The sequence below is a fragment of the Mesoplodon densirostris genome, chromosome 6 (assembly GCF_025265405.1).
Source record: "Mesoplodon densirostris isolate mMesDen1 chromosome 6, mMesDen1 primary haplotype, whole genome shotgun sequence".
NCBI lineage: Eukaryota > Metazoa > Chordata > Mammalia > Artiodactyla > Ziphiidae > Mesoplodon > Mesoplodon densirostris.
Genome location: NC_082666.1, coordinates 79858879 through 79873971, shown reverse-complemented (window position 1 = coordinate 79873971; position 15093 = coordinate 79858879). Strand labels below are relative to the sequence as shown.

Sequence of the window (15093 nt, the reverse complement as noted above, 5' to 3'; positions counted from 1 at the left end):
TTGTAAGTAATCTGTTCTTCCCTTTTGGAAACGTTAAGATTTTTGTTTCTGGCAGTTTTAATATTTACTGTAATTTGTCTAGCTGTGAAAGTTTTCTTAAATACCTATTTGGCATACTGAGCTATTTCAATCTGAATTTTCTCTCTTTAATTCTGAAAAATTATTAGATTGTCTTTATTTTCTCCTCTCTTTCTTTGGAGGGGACTCTTATAGTATTGATATTGGTATTTCTACTGAAATCCTCCTTAAATTTTCTTTTATATTTTCCATCTCTTCATCCCCCTGAAAAATTCCATACCTGGGAATTCTTCAACCTGATTTTCCAGCTCACTAATGTGTTCTTCAACGGTTATCAATATTTGTACCCAACCCATCAGTTCAATTCTTTATTTCAGATACTGATTTTTTATACCAGGGATTCCAGTTGAATTTTTCTTTCTGACACTATTTTCTGCTTCATCTTTAAGTTTTCTTTCTCTCTCACTTCCTCCTTCTCTCTCTCTCTCTCTCTCTCTCTCTCTCTCTCTCTCTCTCTCTCTAAATAGGTTTATTATAACTTATTTTAAATCCTTGTTTTGTCTGGTCCAAAAATTCAGCTACAAATTATTCAATTTGTTGTATGACTTTTGTGTACTCTCATAACTCTGTTGTTTTCCATCTGTGATTACTCACTGCCTTGTCGCCTCAAGATTTTGTTGTCAAGAAATAACTAGTAGGGCTTCCCTGGTGGCACAGTGGTTGAGAGTCCGCCCTCCGATGCAGGAGACACGGGTCGTGCCCTGGTCCGGGAGGATCCCACATGCCGCAGAGCGGCTGGGCCCGTGAGCCATGGCCGCTGAGCCTGGCGCGTCCGGAGCCTGTGCTCCGCAACGGGAGAGGCCACAACAGTGAGAGGCCCGCGTAACGCAAAAAAAAAAACAAAAAAGAAATAACTAGTAAATAATATGTTTATATTCAGATGAATATATGAAACAAATTGGATTTATATATAAAACAAATATATATGAAACAAATTGGATTTAAATTATCTAAATTTAATAAGATATTTCAGTGATTTATCAAGAATAAGATATTCTCCCTCAGTAATTTGCCCAGCTCTGCTCTGATCATACTAAAGCTTAGGTTTATTTGTTTTGTTTATATTTTCTATTGTGAAAAACTTCACATTTATAGAAAAGGAGAGAATAACTTTTTTAAGCAAGTCTATGTTGCTGCCCTATATCAGACCTATCATTAGGAAAGCGATCATTTCCAAGTTTATGTTATTAAGTGGATACCAGTTGTCTGGGTTTGAGGCAGTGGAGGTGGGAATAATTTCTTCTGCCACCATTAAGAAGGTCAGATTGTCTTTCATTTGACTTGACCCTGGCATGGCAGCTTTTTCTCGTCTAGTTTTTTCCTTTGGTGTTCATCTTCAGAATCGTCTCTGCAGCATTATATATGTTCGGTCAGCCAGTTTATTTCAAAATTACTTTATTATAGTACATAAAAGTCTTCACGTTCAAGTGGTAAATTACAGGAACATAGTATAGCTATATACAGTTTACTTAATCAAGCTTTTAATATGCTCTTGAGGGTCAGCAGTTGATGGCGTGTAAGGTAATTGGGGGTAAGAAATAACCATAGGCAGATTATTAAACGGATAGCACTGATATATTGTACCTTCTACCTCATCTTCTTTTTCCAGGTTATCTCCTTCATTGTTTTTAGGGTTTTTTGTTTGTTTGTTTTTGTTTTGGGGATCATCTCCTTCTTTGGAACTGACCCTTTGAACTCCCTTCTCCGCCATCTTCACGAGATCCTTTATCCTCCTGACCAGGATAATAGATTTGTAGCCAAATTCTGTAGTAGACTTTGCTAATTTATCACACATTCTTTGCCTGCTAAGCCCTGGGCATGCTCTCAGAATCCTCCTCAGTACAATATGTCATGGAGCCAATTAGAGTTAGCATAAGGATGACACCTAGTTGTCATTTTTGTTCTATCTGACTCTTGTTTCAACCAGAGTAAGACATTAACTTATTCAGGCTATATTCATTTTGAAGGCTGAAAGGGAATAAAAATAGAATAACAAATAAAGGTGCTTCCCATTAGCCAAGAGACATTTTTCTGCCCTTCCCTTACTCATCTTTTAAAGCCTTTCATGTCACTCCTACTCTTCTTCTCTCTCTGTGCTGTTTCTGCTTCTTTCTCCTAATTAGTTTACACTGGGAAATTAACATGTTTGTATTAAGCAATATAAACTAGATTTTGAATCAGTAATTAATGAAAAAGGCATTCATTTCTTTCCATATGTGCTCAACACTTTAGTCACTCTTCTGAGGTGATAGTTTCTCATTTTTTGGTATGATGAAGTACTTTTTTTTCCCTATCCTTTTATTTAGATTTTTTTGGGAGAAAATTAGGTGCTACCAAACCTCTGGAAGGTGTTTGTTTTGAATGCCTTCTTCCTGGAACTAAGCAATGGTCTACTGCTAAAAAGAGATAGGAATTTGAGAAAGGATAATTAGAAGGAAATGCTGGTAGGGCAAACAAGTAGTACTTTATTTGGTTTCTGAGTTAATATGAGCTGTGGATTCTTTTAAAATACTGATGAAAAAGGCATAGGAGAAAGTGGACCATTTCTGAATGTGTCAGCTCTACAGCCATTACTATGTTAAATGCCTTAACGATATCATTATATTTGTTCTTCACAACCACTCTGTTCATTGTAGGCATTGGCCTCATTTACTTATGAAGACAGTGAGGGTCAAAAAAGTAAATAATTTGCCCAAGGGCACACGGCTAGTAAGTGCTACCACAACTCTCTCTGACTTCAAACCTTATGCTCATTTCCATCTGACCATTTAGGAAATTTTCCTTGAGCAGATCTTTTTCCCATAATAATGCCTTCTTAATTTGGGCAATAATTTCATACATACATATATTCATATATACATTTTAATGTTTTACAGGTTATTTAGGCCATTGGCACTATGGGTAACATAATAGGCTTCTGAGACAAATATGGCTAAAATAATAAGCTTCTGAGACAAATAGTGTTTTGAGCCCTTGAAGCAGTGTAGCGCAGTGATGTGGGACAATGACTGAGCCTGGTGTCAATTCCTGGCTCCCTCACTTCCTCACCTTGTACAAGTTTCTTTTCTCAGACTACCATACAGGGGTCGCTTAGAGGATTAAACATGCTAATACGCATAGAACCCTTAGCACAATGCCTGACAAATAGTAAGTGCTATTATTATATATTTACTATATTATGTTAAATCCCTAGCTTCTCACGAGATTCTGAGAATTTTCACTGAGTTACACAGAAATTACAAGCTAACTAAAGATATTTCATACCTACTATGTTGTTATTTGTGGAGAAATAACAAATTTATACCTCTACTCTCTGGTAAGAGTATCATTTTTCATATTTTGGTTAAGTATTATAAAATATCAACTACTATTTGCAACATGTCACATAGTATTTGAGTCTGTTTCCTGGTCAGGAATATTTGCCTCACCTCATGATTTAAAGTGTTTCTAGAAAGATGCCAAAAATCTATTTGGGAAAGCATACTTCATATAATAGTAGTAGACACTGTCCAGTAGTAGAATTTACTGGTGTCTTTGTTTTAACTTTTATTGTATGCAAATGCCGAATGGACATTCAGTGATTAAAACATTGACTATTCTTTTCTTTTTCAGAAGATGAATAATCTTTCATTTAGTGAGCTATGTTGCCTCTTCTGCTGTCCACCTTGTCCAGGGAAAATTGCTTCAAAATTAGCATTTTTGCCACCTGATCCAACTTACACGCTGATGTGTGATGAAAGTGGAAGCCGCTGGACGTTACACCTATCAGAACGAGCAGACTGGCAATATTCTTCTAGAGAAAAAGATGCTATTGAGTGTTTCATGACTAGAACCAGTAAAGGCAACAGAATTGCCTGCATGTTTGTGCGTTGCTCACCCAATGCCAAATACACTTTACTCTTTTCACACGGAAATGCTGTTGATCTTGGTCAGATGAGCAGTTTTTACATAGGACTGGGATCACGGATTAATTGTAATATATTCTCATATGATTATTCTGGATATGGTGCAAGTTCTGGGAAACCAACAGAGAAGAACCTCTATGCAGACATAGAAGCTGCTTGGCTTGCTCTTAGGACAAGGTAAATGGTGATTGGGAATTGTTTTCCACATTTGTGATGGCTGATAAAATTGTCTTGTATAAGGATAGAATAAAATCTGTTTTTGTAACACATCTTGAAGTACTAAATAAAGATTATATTTACCAGTATAAACCTATGCAGAGTTACACTTTTAGATTGTAATTTTAAATTTTGTATAATAGCATAAAAGAGTTTGACAGCTTGTGTGTGTGTGTGATTTCCCTAAAAATTTAAGCCAGTGAAAAATGTTTCGTTTTAGAAACTTATTGGATTGTGGTATAAAAATGTTTATTCAAAGTTGCAACATTTCAAGGGAATGAGAGAAAACAGTGATTTAGCTAATCATTCACTTGATCTGTCATTAACAGAGTAAGAGGCTAGATTGTTAAAATCCTAAGGCAGGGTTTGCATCATTTTATATAATTAATAATTAAAAATTAATAAATAGAAATAACATTAATCTTTTCTAATCATGAAGTTACTTATAAATTTTTCTTGAAAAAGATTGCAGTTTTGTATACTTCAGTGTATTTTCTCATCAGACAGTTAATGTACACTAAACAGAAAGATACCTTAGTACAAATTATTCTTCATTGTACATTAATAAGTTGCCTGACTTCCAGAGGTGTGTGTTTTTTTTTTTTTTTTGGCTGCATTGGGTCTTCGTTGCTGTGCGCGGGCTTTCTCTAGTTGCAGTGAGCTGGGGCTACTCTGCGTTGCAGTGCGTGGGCTTCTCACTGCGGTGGCTTCTCTTGTTGTGGAGCATGGGCTCTAGGCACGCGGGCTTCAGTAGTTGTGGCACGTGGGCTCAGCAATTGTGGCTCTCCAGCTCTAGAGAGCAGGCTCGGTAGTTGTGGCGCATGGGCTTAGTTGCTCCGCAGCATGTGGGATCTTCCTGGACCAGGGCTCCAACCCGTGTCCCCTGCATTGGCAGGCGGATTCTTAACCACTGCACCACCAGGGAAATCCCTCCAGAGTATTTTAGACTGAAGGTAGAGTACATAAAGAAAATTTACCATTCCTAATTTAATGTTTAAATATTAATGGTTTCAGTTAGTTGGGAAGAACTTTCTCAATTTCATTAGTAGATATAACCTTTTTTAGAAAATATCTTTAGAAACATTTACCCCTCCAAGATGTATAGTAAAACTATGGTCTCATAGCAGCATTCTGTATAAAAGGGATTCTTAAGTCAATTGATATGAAAACATATTTCTGACAAGTGAGAAAAAAAATAGATGGTAAGTAGTAATTATGGAGTTAAGGGGTGGGAGGGAGGCAGGCACAGAGTGGTAAAAATTTATAAACTTAAAAACTACCTTAAATGACCACAGTCAAAATATGCTTCGGTTATACTCATGTCAATCCCCTCAGGCCCGCAAACAAAACTGAGTTCCGCCTTTCAGATTCAGCCAGTTGAATATAGTATATATAATACCTGTCAGGAAAATATGATAATTTTTTAATAACAGATTTATTGCAATGTAATTCACATACATATAATTCAACTTCAGTGAATTAGTATTGCTTTTAAAGATGCTAAAAGCAGATAGCCTTCATTATTAGTGCTTCCAAGTAACACAAAAGTATAAATTTATTCAAGGAAAACATGTTAGTATCCAGCTAAGTGTTCTTTCTATGTTTATGTAAAAGAATCCCCTCTTGTAAGTGGTCAGCTTTATTATTTTTTTTTAAATCTTATCAGATATCAATTTACAGGAAACTTTCTAAAGTGATTTCTAGTCTGGGTTAATTAATCTTTTTATACACTTGACCAGTATGAATAAAGAATAGGACTAGAACAGATAGATTGCTACCTAGTCCCACATACTAGTTTAGCATAGAATTTCAGACTTAAAATTTCTCTTATGTTGAACTCTAAATATGGTTGGAAGAGTTAGTAAATTTAGGAAGTCTTGGGAAATTTATTTAATTTTTCTGAGCCTCTGTTTCTTAGTCTGCTTAATGAAGAGGTTGAGTTTAATGATCTCCAAGATTCTTTCCAGTTCTTAAATTCTATCATCTAATAAAATGTGTGTAATTAGAATTCATGCCTTTCATTTCCTTCACTTGATTAAAGTAAAAAAGGGCTTAAGTAACCAGGAAGGGAAAAAATAATTAACTTAAATAATTATTATTTGAATAACCTCCCTTTAAGGATAATTGAATATTTATAGTAACCATGTTTCTGAACTTCTGATGGATCAACAGAAAATAAAGTATGAATATTCACTATGCAGCCTTTCCCCCACAGTATTTGAGCCTCATTATCTGTGTGCTGTAATAGAAAAGGCACTGGATCTGGAGTCAGGATGCCTGGGTTCTAATTACAGGTCTGTCATTAACTTACTCTGACTTTGAACATCTGCTCAGTAAGCAGCCAACCTAGATTAGATGGTCTCTGAAGTCCTTTCTAACGTGTACTATTCTGAAATTCTGTTACTGCTTTGAGTCCTCTAATAGTAAATTGGCAGCTGCTTCAGCTACTCTGGAGCCTTGCCATTGCTAGCTTTAGCCTAAAACCCATCGTTGCCACCAACAGTTCTGCTGTTCAGCTAAACAGCATCCATGCAGCCCCAAGCGTTATGCTGATGGATGCTGCAAATGTTCATTTTCCTAATTTCTTCATTCCTATGAAGCTAGGTCTGTTGCAAAGAAAAAAGCTTTTCTTTAAAAAAAATTTTTTTTTTTTAAGATTCTGTGTAGGGTATTTATTTATTTATTTATTTATTTATTTATTTATTTATTTAGGCTGTGTTGGGTCTTCATTGCTGCGCACGGGCCTTCTCTAGTGGCGAGCGAGGGCTACTCTTAGTTGTGGTGCGTGGGCTTCTCATTATGGTGGCTTCTCATTGCAGAGCGTGGGTTCTAGGCGCACGGGCTTCAGTAGTTGTGGCACTCGGGCTCAGTAGTTGTGGCTCACAGGCTCTAGAGTGCAGGCTCAGTAGTTGTGGCACATGGGCCTAGTTGCTCCGTGGCATGTGGGATCTTCCCAGACCAAGGATCAAACCTGTGTCCCCTGTGTTGGCAGGCGTATTCTTAAACAGTGCATCACCAGGGAAGTGCAAAAAAAGCTTTTCTGAGTTTAGTTACATTTAGAGTCAGTCTGTAGTAGATGGAACCCAATCTTTGGGACATGGTCCAAATTCTTCTGTAGGACTGATTTGAAGAAACTATGGAGAGGTATGTCACCACCTGGATAGTCCAAATACTCCTGTGCCCCTGGGAAGAGCCCTAGGGAGCACGTAGAGTTTGTCTTGCTCTTTCCTGGTGAATGTTCAGATACTTGGAAAGCTTTATTACATTTTCAGAAGACTAAAAACTGTTGTACAAATGGCCCTTAGCATCCAGAAATGACTGCTGTCAGACTGCTGAAGTGGAAAGGCATATTTGATGTCACTCTAGCCCTTAATCCCACATTCATTAGCTCCTATAGTACCTCACTTACACTTGCAGTAGTTTATAGTTAGGACAGTTATACTGTAGACAAGTAACAATGCCTGGAACATAGTATATACCCAATATAACTGAGTTAGTGAGTTCATATATTTAAATCTGAATCATTTTTAAAGGAAGTATTCATAAATCACTGACCCATGTGGCTTTTGGAATTCTCATTCATCTATTGAACTTTCCAATCATTAGTCCATTTCTATGGGTAAATAAATGTAAATCTCAAGAAAAATAAGTAATTTGCTCTTGGCTAAAGCAATACATATATTTTATTCATCATTCCATACTGTAACTATATGTTGCATTTTCATCACTATGACCAACTTCAGAAAATAAAATGAACCACTTTTAATGCCCAGAGAAATAAAGAACCTTTGTTACATTGAATGGAAAATAAACACTAGGGCCTCCCTGGTGGCGCAGTGGTTGAGAGTCCGCCTGCCGATGCAGGGGATACGGGTTCGTGCCCCGGTCTGGGAGGATCCCATATGCCGCGGAGCGGCTGGGCCCGTGAGCCATGGCCGCTGGGCCTGCGCATCCGGAGCCTGTGCTCCGCAACGGGAGAGGCCACAACAGTGAGAGGCCCGCATACCGAAAAAATAAATAAATAAATAAATAAATAAATAAATAAATAAACAAACACTAAATCTCCATTAAACATCAGTACATTAAAATATTAGTGACATAGTATGTTCCAAATATAGTCAATAATATGCTACATTGAATTGCATAAATGATTTAATAAATTCATTCCTTAAGATTAAAATTTTAAGAGACCTCAGCCATTATTTTTCCAAAAGATAGACTTGAAACATGAAATAATATAGATTTTATTGTGACATTAAATATGTTAGTGACGACTAAGAAACTTAAATTTTAAATATAAATTTATTGACATTGTCTCATTCTGTCATTCTTTTTTATGATTAAGTCCTTCGTAGTGATTGAACACTTCATACCAGTCTGATTCTCCAACTCTTTTTTTTTTTTTAACTTCTGAACTTTGTAGATATGGCATTCGCCCTGAAAATGTGATTATATATGGCCAAAGTATAGGGACAGTACCATCTGTGGATCTTGCTGCTCGGTATGAGAGTGCTGCTGTTATTCTTCATTCTCCTTTGACCTCAGGAATGCGAGTCGCTTTTCCTGATACCAAGAAGACCTACTGTTTTGATGCATTCCCAAAGTAAGTATTAATATTCAAATAGTTAAATTCGAAGAAACTTTTGAGGGAATTTTTTTCCATCACTTAAGGTATTCATGATACAGGTCACTCAGCCATGAGCTCCTATTTTACATATATTATAGAAATTGTGGGAAAATTAATTTGTGAAGAAGGTGGTGGCAGGACATCTGTCAGAAGGCTGAAGTGTTTGAGCAATAGTAACCCAAGTGAAAAGTGCTGAGAGCCTTATACCCCAGATGGTGGCACTAGTATTGGAGATAAGAGAGTGAATTTGAGAAAAAATTGATACAACTAAATGTCAGACTGTATATAGGATGCTAAACGAAAGAATTTGAATATAATTCCCAGGTTTCTGACTTGAGCTGCTAATGGACGATAGTACCATCCAGTGAGGTGCATAATACTGGAGGAGAGGAACAAGTAGAGGGAAAATGAGACACATGTGCATAAAATATGAATGAACGGGGCTTCCCTGGTGGCGCAGTGGTTATGAATCCACCTGCCAATGCAGGGGACATGGGTTCGAGCCCTGGTCTGGGAAGATCCCACATGCCGTGCAGCAACTAAGCCTGTGTGCCACAACTACTGACCCTGTGCTCTAGAGCCTGCGAGCCACAACTGCTGAGCCCACGTGCCACAGCTACTGAAGCCCGTGTGCCTAGAGCCTGTGCTCCACAACAAGAAAAGCCACCGCAGTGAGAAGCCTGCACACCGCAACAGAGAGTAGTCCCCACTCGTGGCAACCAGAGAAAAGCCTGCGCTCAACAACGAAGACCCAACACAGCCAAAAATAAAATAAATTTAAAAAATTTTTTTAATCTTCTGTAAAAAATGAATGAACGATGTCTACTTAGTGATATCTGATTTACAAAAAAGTGAATTGCGAAAATGTTGAGTCTTAAATGAGCCAGAATAATTATTGCCCCCACAAAGTCTGCAAACATAAGTGTTAGACAAATTTAAAAGAAGGGCTACTTTTCTTCATGCTTCTCAACACAGGATGGTAGTTCCCACTAGCTCTTCTTCATTGTTACAAAAAAATTGACAGCCTATTTTTCTCAAAGAAAGGAAGAAGGCAAGAAGTGACAGGCTGGCAAATTTCAGTCTTATTTCCTTTCCCAAATTGGCAGCAATACAAAGATTCTTTGTGAATGATAGATAGGCCAAAGGCCAAGTCACCACTTGATTCTTTATAAGAACAGCAAGGGTCATTTCAAAAGCAAATTTTTTCTTCATTAGTCAGTAAGGGGTTACTTTGGTAGGGAAGCATATGGGAGGGAGCATATGATATTATCACCAGAGCAGGCTGTGGGAGGTTTTTGGTTTTTACATTTATTAGGGGTTTGTTTTTGTTTTAGAAAATGGTAGATTGGAAGGTATGTGCATTATACTTTGTAGCTGAATGGTAGGAATGATAGGGAGATATTTGGGGTAAACTATTGCCAAGTTACATCTCTGTTTAGCTCCCTCTTTCATTTCAGCTGCACCAACAGAGAGTGCAGCACTAACAGTAGACTGTTTGAAAAAGATCATACATTTCCTTTTTTATTTAATTACTCTACTATTGAAGAGTTGACAGCAAATAATATACCCAAACATTTTTTCCTTACCAAATGCTGCCTTGAATTATTTCGTTGATGATTTTCTTCTTTTTCAAGATTTTGTCCTCATTTTATAGTTATGCCTTGCGCCTCTTTCTCTCAGAAAATTTTTAAAGAATTGTTCTTTGTAAGGTTTCTTCTTTGTATTGTTTGTCTCTTCCAAATTGCCCTTTTTTACTGTTTATTTTGATCCTTGTCTTATATGTAAAGTGACATCTCCTCTTATGTCCGATAATTCTTACTTGTGTGCTCATATGGAAGAGTAAGGAACTAAAGAGCTGACCTGAAGTGTGGGGAATTAAGACTTGTTGACTGTGAGTTTCACTATCCAGTGATCTGGCCAAGCCAATTAGTTGGGGATCCCACCCCGATGTCAGTATTTATCTTTCCTCTTAAGGCAGGTGTATAGTCTCCAAAGAAGACTCTTCCTACAACTACCTCTTAAAAGGTGGAGGCTTGGCTGCCAGCATTCTGGGAGCCCAGTAGGGAAAATGGGTTCATAGCAGCCAACATGTATATGTTTACTTGCTATTTGGTACCTCTGCCTTAAACTGTGTCCGGCAATCCCCTAGTCCACAAACCCTCCAGTTTTAGGTAGAGGGCAGTTACCCAGCTGCAAAAGGAAGGGGAAAGAAAAGAACTGGGGGGGTGGGGGGGCGGGTGCAGGACACTATTTCTTAAACAGACTGAACAAATTCTGTAGATTTGAATCACCCGCCTTTATCTGCATGTCAGTTCCTAGCCTTCTGGGGGTATTCCATGATATAAATTAGATTGGTTCTTCACTTTACCCTTCTGTCCTCTTAAAAATTGTGTTTTCTCCTATACTTTTAATCTGTTATCTCACATATTCATCTGCTTTCCAGCTCCAAAATGTTATGTTTTATTATATTCTTCCTATTTTTGTAGTAAATACCCAAAACAAAAAAAGTATTTTGCTATCATTTTAGTAGGATATTGGGAGGGAGAAAAAAACGTGAATGCAGAGAGGTATGAAGTTAGCACATAGCTGAAATGGTCCTTGGTTTCTTCCTCTCCTTGCAACCTAAGTTTCTATGCTAAAATGTCAACGTTGTAGAAAGGCGAAGTAGGATGACTATAATTATTGAGTGATTCCCTCAAAACAGAAGTGCATGAAGTTAACGTCCTCAGATAATCTTAAGATAGGGAGTAATGTAAAGATGACTTTTGAATCTTATTTGAAATCCAAGAGGTATCTATCCCTTCTGAATTGATTCAAAGATGGTTCTGATGTTTAAATTATCTAATATAACACAAGAAAATTTGTTTTGTTTCCTTTTCATACTTAATTTGTTGACTTCTTTCCTCTTTCTCTTTCCCTACAGCATTGACAAAATCTCTAAGATTACCTCTCCAGTATTAATAATTCATGGGACTGAAGATGAAGTCATTGACTTTTCACATGGCCTCGCATTGTTTGAGCGTTGCCAAAGACCTGTGGAGCCTCTGTGGGTTGAAGGGGCAGGTCACAATGATGTGGAACTTTATGGACAGTATCTTGAAAGATTGAAACAGTTTGTGTCACAGGAACTGGTAAATTTGTAAAATATTCTGAAAATTTGCATACTGGGTTTTCTTTCTTGCTGAACTGCACTCTTTGGTAAATAACATAAAACCTGAAGGTTTTGTTTGCAAATCATGTCAGTTGCCTTCATAAATGTACAGGTAATGATTTGTTAACAGACTTAATGAAGGTTTTAATTACCAAACTAGAAACTGGAAATAACAGTACCATGCAGTCAGGCTATGTAATTTATATTTTTTCTGTGAATTTTTTTTTAAACATCAAGATGAGTACTGTATGAAATTTTAATTCTATAAGATCAAATGCTATGAAAGTATTGCTTTTGCATATCAGAAACAAATTTATAAATATTTTTAAAACATCTCAATGTACTAAATCTTATCCTGGTATACAAATGTAATATTCTTTCAATAAAAAGCTGTATATCTTAAACAATTAAAGTACTCAGAATAAACCGTATGAAAACATGCAAGTTCACTAAAAATGACCTAAACCCTGTTGTACAGGGATAGAGATTTAAAGGTTATTTTATTGTAAAATACATTGAATTTTCTGTATTCCCTGGTTATCATACATTTTCTCCTTTAAAAAAAATGATGTAAGTCTTAATTTTTATGCCATTTGTTAATTTACCCACTAGTTACCTTGTAAATGATAAGTCACAATAGCACTGAATTTTAACTAGTTTTGATTTATAAGTTTGGTACTGTGAGGCAACTACTTAAAATTTTCATTTTAGTAATTTAAAAGGCATTTAGAGCTTCAAGAATAATTTTGTACACAATGTTGTTTTAAATTTTGACTAATCTCGTAGAAATGCAATACTGTCACTATTAGAAAACCTGAAAGTCCATTAGATGTTCTTTAGGACCACAAACAGACTGGCTATTTGATCCCTTTTCACTTTGACTATTTTTAAGAATAGGACCTGTTGTTTTGGATTACTATCTGAGAATTTCATGGATTTACTCCTGGATGCAGGAGATAAGAAAACGTCATAACTTTTATATTAACGAATGTAGTGAAAAAAATAAAGCGCTCACACAAAAACTAAGTTGCCTTTCCTTGAATGAATCCTGCTTGAATAAAACAATGAAAGAAAAATAAAAATAAAATTAATGGTATGTAGTCTAATTTGTAAATGAATGAATATTGAAATAATACACACTGTGGATATATTTTAAGGCCTTATGTAGTTTTAATTGTTCTGCTTGTTCTGTGGTTATGTCTAAGACTATAGTGTATGACTCTCTTCAAAGTATATCAAGTATTGTGAATGCTTTGGTTCAGATGTGTCAAATTAACAGTAAAACAAAAATATGCCACTCAGCTGTGCTTGTTTTCCTTCTTCCATGCTCCTCACTCCCTACTTACAAGGACTAAAACAAAAATACCATTCATCTTTATAGTACATAGATCTATAGTTTCCTAAATTTTATTATTCCTTCTTTCTTTTAGAGAGGTTTTTCCTTCTCAAGATTGTCTTAAAGCCTATACATTTCCTTCTTTGTACAACATATACCCCAGAGTTTAACTGTTTTCTTTGATCACCTGGGAAAATCAAAATATTGATCACACTAATTCAGTATTCACCCATTCATTCAACAGATACTTATTGAATGTTTAAATCATTCAAAACCCTATGCCAGATAAAGATAGACATCAACCTTGTCCTCACAGCCTTCACAGTATAACTGAGGAGACAGACACCTTATTGCACAAGTATTATTACTGTTTGTATAAGGCTGAAGGAGCTTTGTAGGGTATTATAATAGGTAAAAGGTACTCTTGAGGGAACATGGGAAGAAGGGCAAGGAGGAGTCCCACAAAGAAGTGGTATTTGAACTGAGTTTTGAAGGATGACTAAGAAAAGACTGGGCCTGGGTGGCCCGAGGGGAACAGTATGTGGAAGCCTAGAGGAAGGATGGTGCATTTGAAATTAAGAACACTGGTCAGAGGTCAAGGGGAAATGATGGCAGAGGGATGAGGGTGGCAGCTGATGAGCTAGTTAGGGGCACAATCACATATGGTATCATTATTATTCTAGAAATAGTAGAAAACCATTGAAAAAAATATGAAACTACACTTGTCAAGAGTTTATAGATGAAAAATATCTGGGGACTTCCCTGGTGGTGCAGGGGTTAAGAATCCGCCTGCAATGCAGGGGACATGGGTTCGATCCCTGGTCCAGGAAGATCCCACATGCCGTGGAGCAACTAAGCCCATGAGCCACAACTACTGAAGCCTGTGCACCTAGAGCCCGTTCTCCGCAACAAGAGAAGCCACCGCAATGAGAAGCCCGCCCACCACAAGGAAGAGGAGCCTCCACTTGCTGCAACTAGAGAAAATGTGCATGTAGCAATGAAGACTCAACACAGCCAAAAATAATCAATTTTTTTAAAAAAACTATGGAGCAAAAACATAATTCAAGAAAAAAGAAAAATACAGATTTTAACTTGCTGGAAATAATATTTGAGCCAATTGTTTACAACCTGAAGTAAGATGATGGTGATGAAAAATTGATCATGGGGAAATAAATCTCATATACAAAGTGCTGGTCAAACCACATCTGCAATACTAATTTCAGGATGCAGTGAAAGGATATTCACAAATTAGAGCAAATCCTGGGGTGTTTTACCAAGTTGGGAAGAATCCCATAAACTGAAACCCAAAGAATAACTGAAGGACTATTATCACTAAGGAATGATAGCTGTCTTCACATATTTGACAGGTATGTACAAGTTACCCTTTTTGACTCGGTGGAACTAGGTGAAAGTTGCAAAATGGCAGATTAGAGCTCAGTGTAAGAGTTTATGGCTCTTTGTCCATCAAGGAAAGGGATCACCTCTGAAGGATAAATGAGTATGTTAACCACTGGAGCAGAAGCTGAATGACACTGACACAGTGCTACAGAAGAAATTTCAGATTTAAATGAGAAATTGAGCTACATGGACTGTCTTTAAAGTGCCTTTAAGAGTTTATATTCCAGGGCCTCCCTGGTGGCGCAGTGGTTGGGAGTCCGCCTGCCGATGCAGGGGATACGGGTTCGTGCCCTGGTCTGGGAGGATCCCATATGCCGTGGAGCGGCTGGGCCCGTGAGCCATGGCCGCTGGGCCTGCGCGTCCGGAGCCTGTGCTCCGCAAC

The 15093-nt window shown here is 37.1% G+C and overlaps 1 protein-coding gene across 1 annotated transcript in view; it reads left to right on the top strand.

The window, feature by feature from the left end:
* Positions 1-13267, top strand: part of ABHD17B (abhydrolase domain containing 17B, depalmitoylase) — a 37737-nt gene extending 24470 nt beyond the window's left edge. Inside the window, exons 2-4 of the mRNA XM_060100867.1 lie at positions 3691-4160; positions 8623-8802; positions 11750-13267. Of these exons, the coding sequence (XP_059956850.1) occupies positions 3694-4160; positions 8623-8802; positions 11750-11969 (867 nt within the window). The 5' untranslated portion in view covers positions 3691-3693 and the 3' untranslated portion in view covers positions 11970-13267. The remainder of the gene's footprint in view (positions 1-3690; positions 4161-8622; positions 8803-11749) is intronic.
* Positions 13268-15093: the final 1826 nt, after the last annotated feature.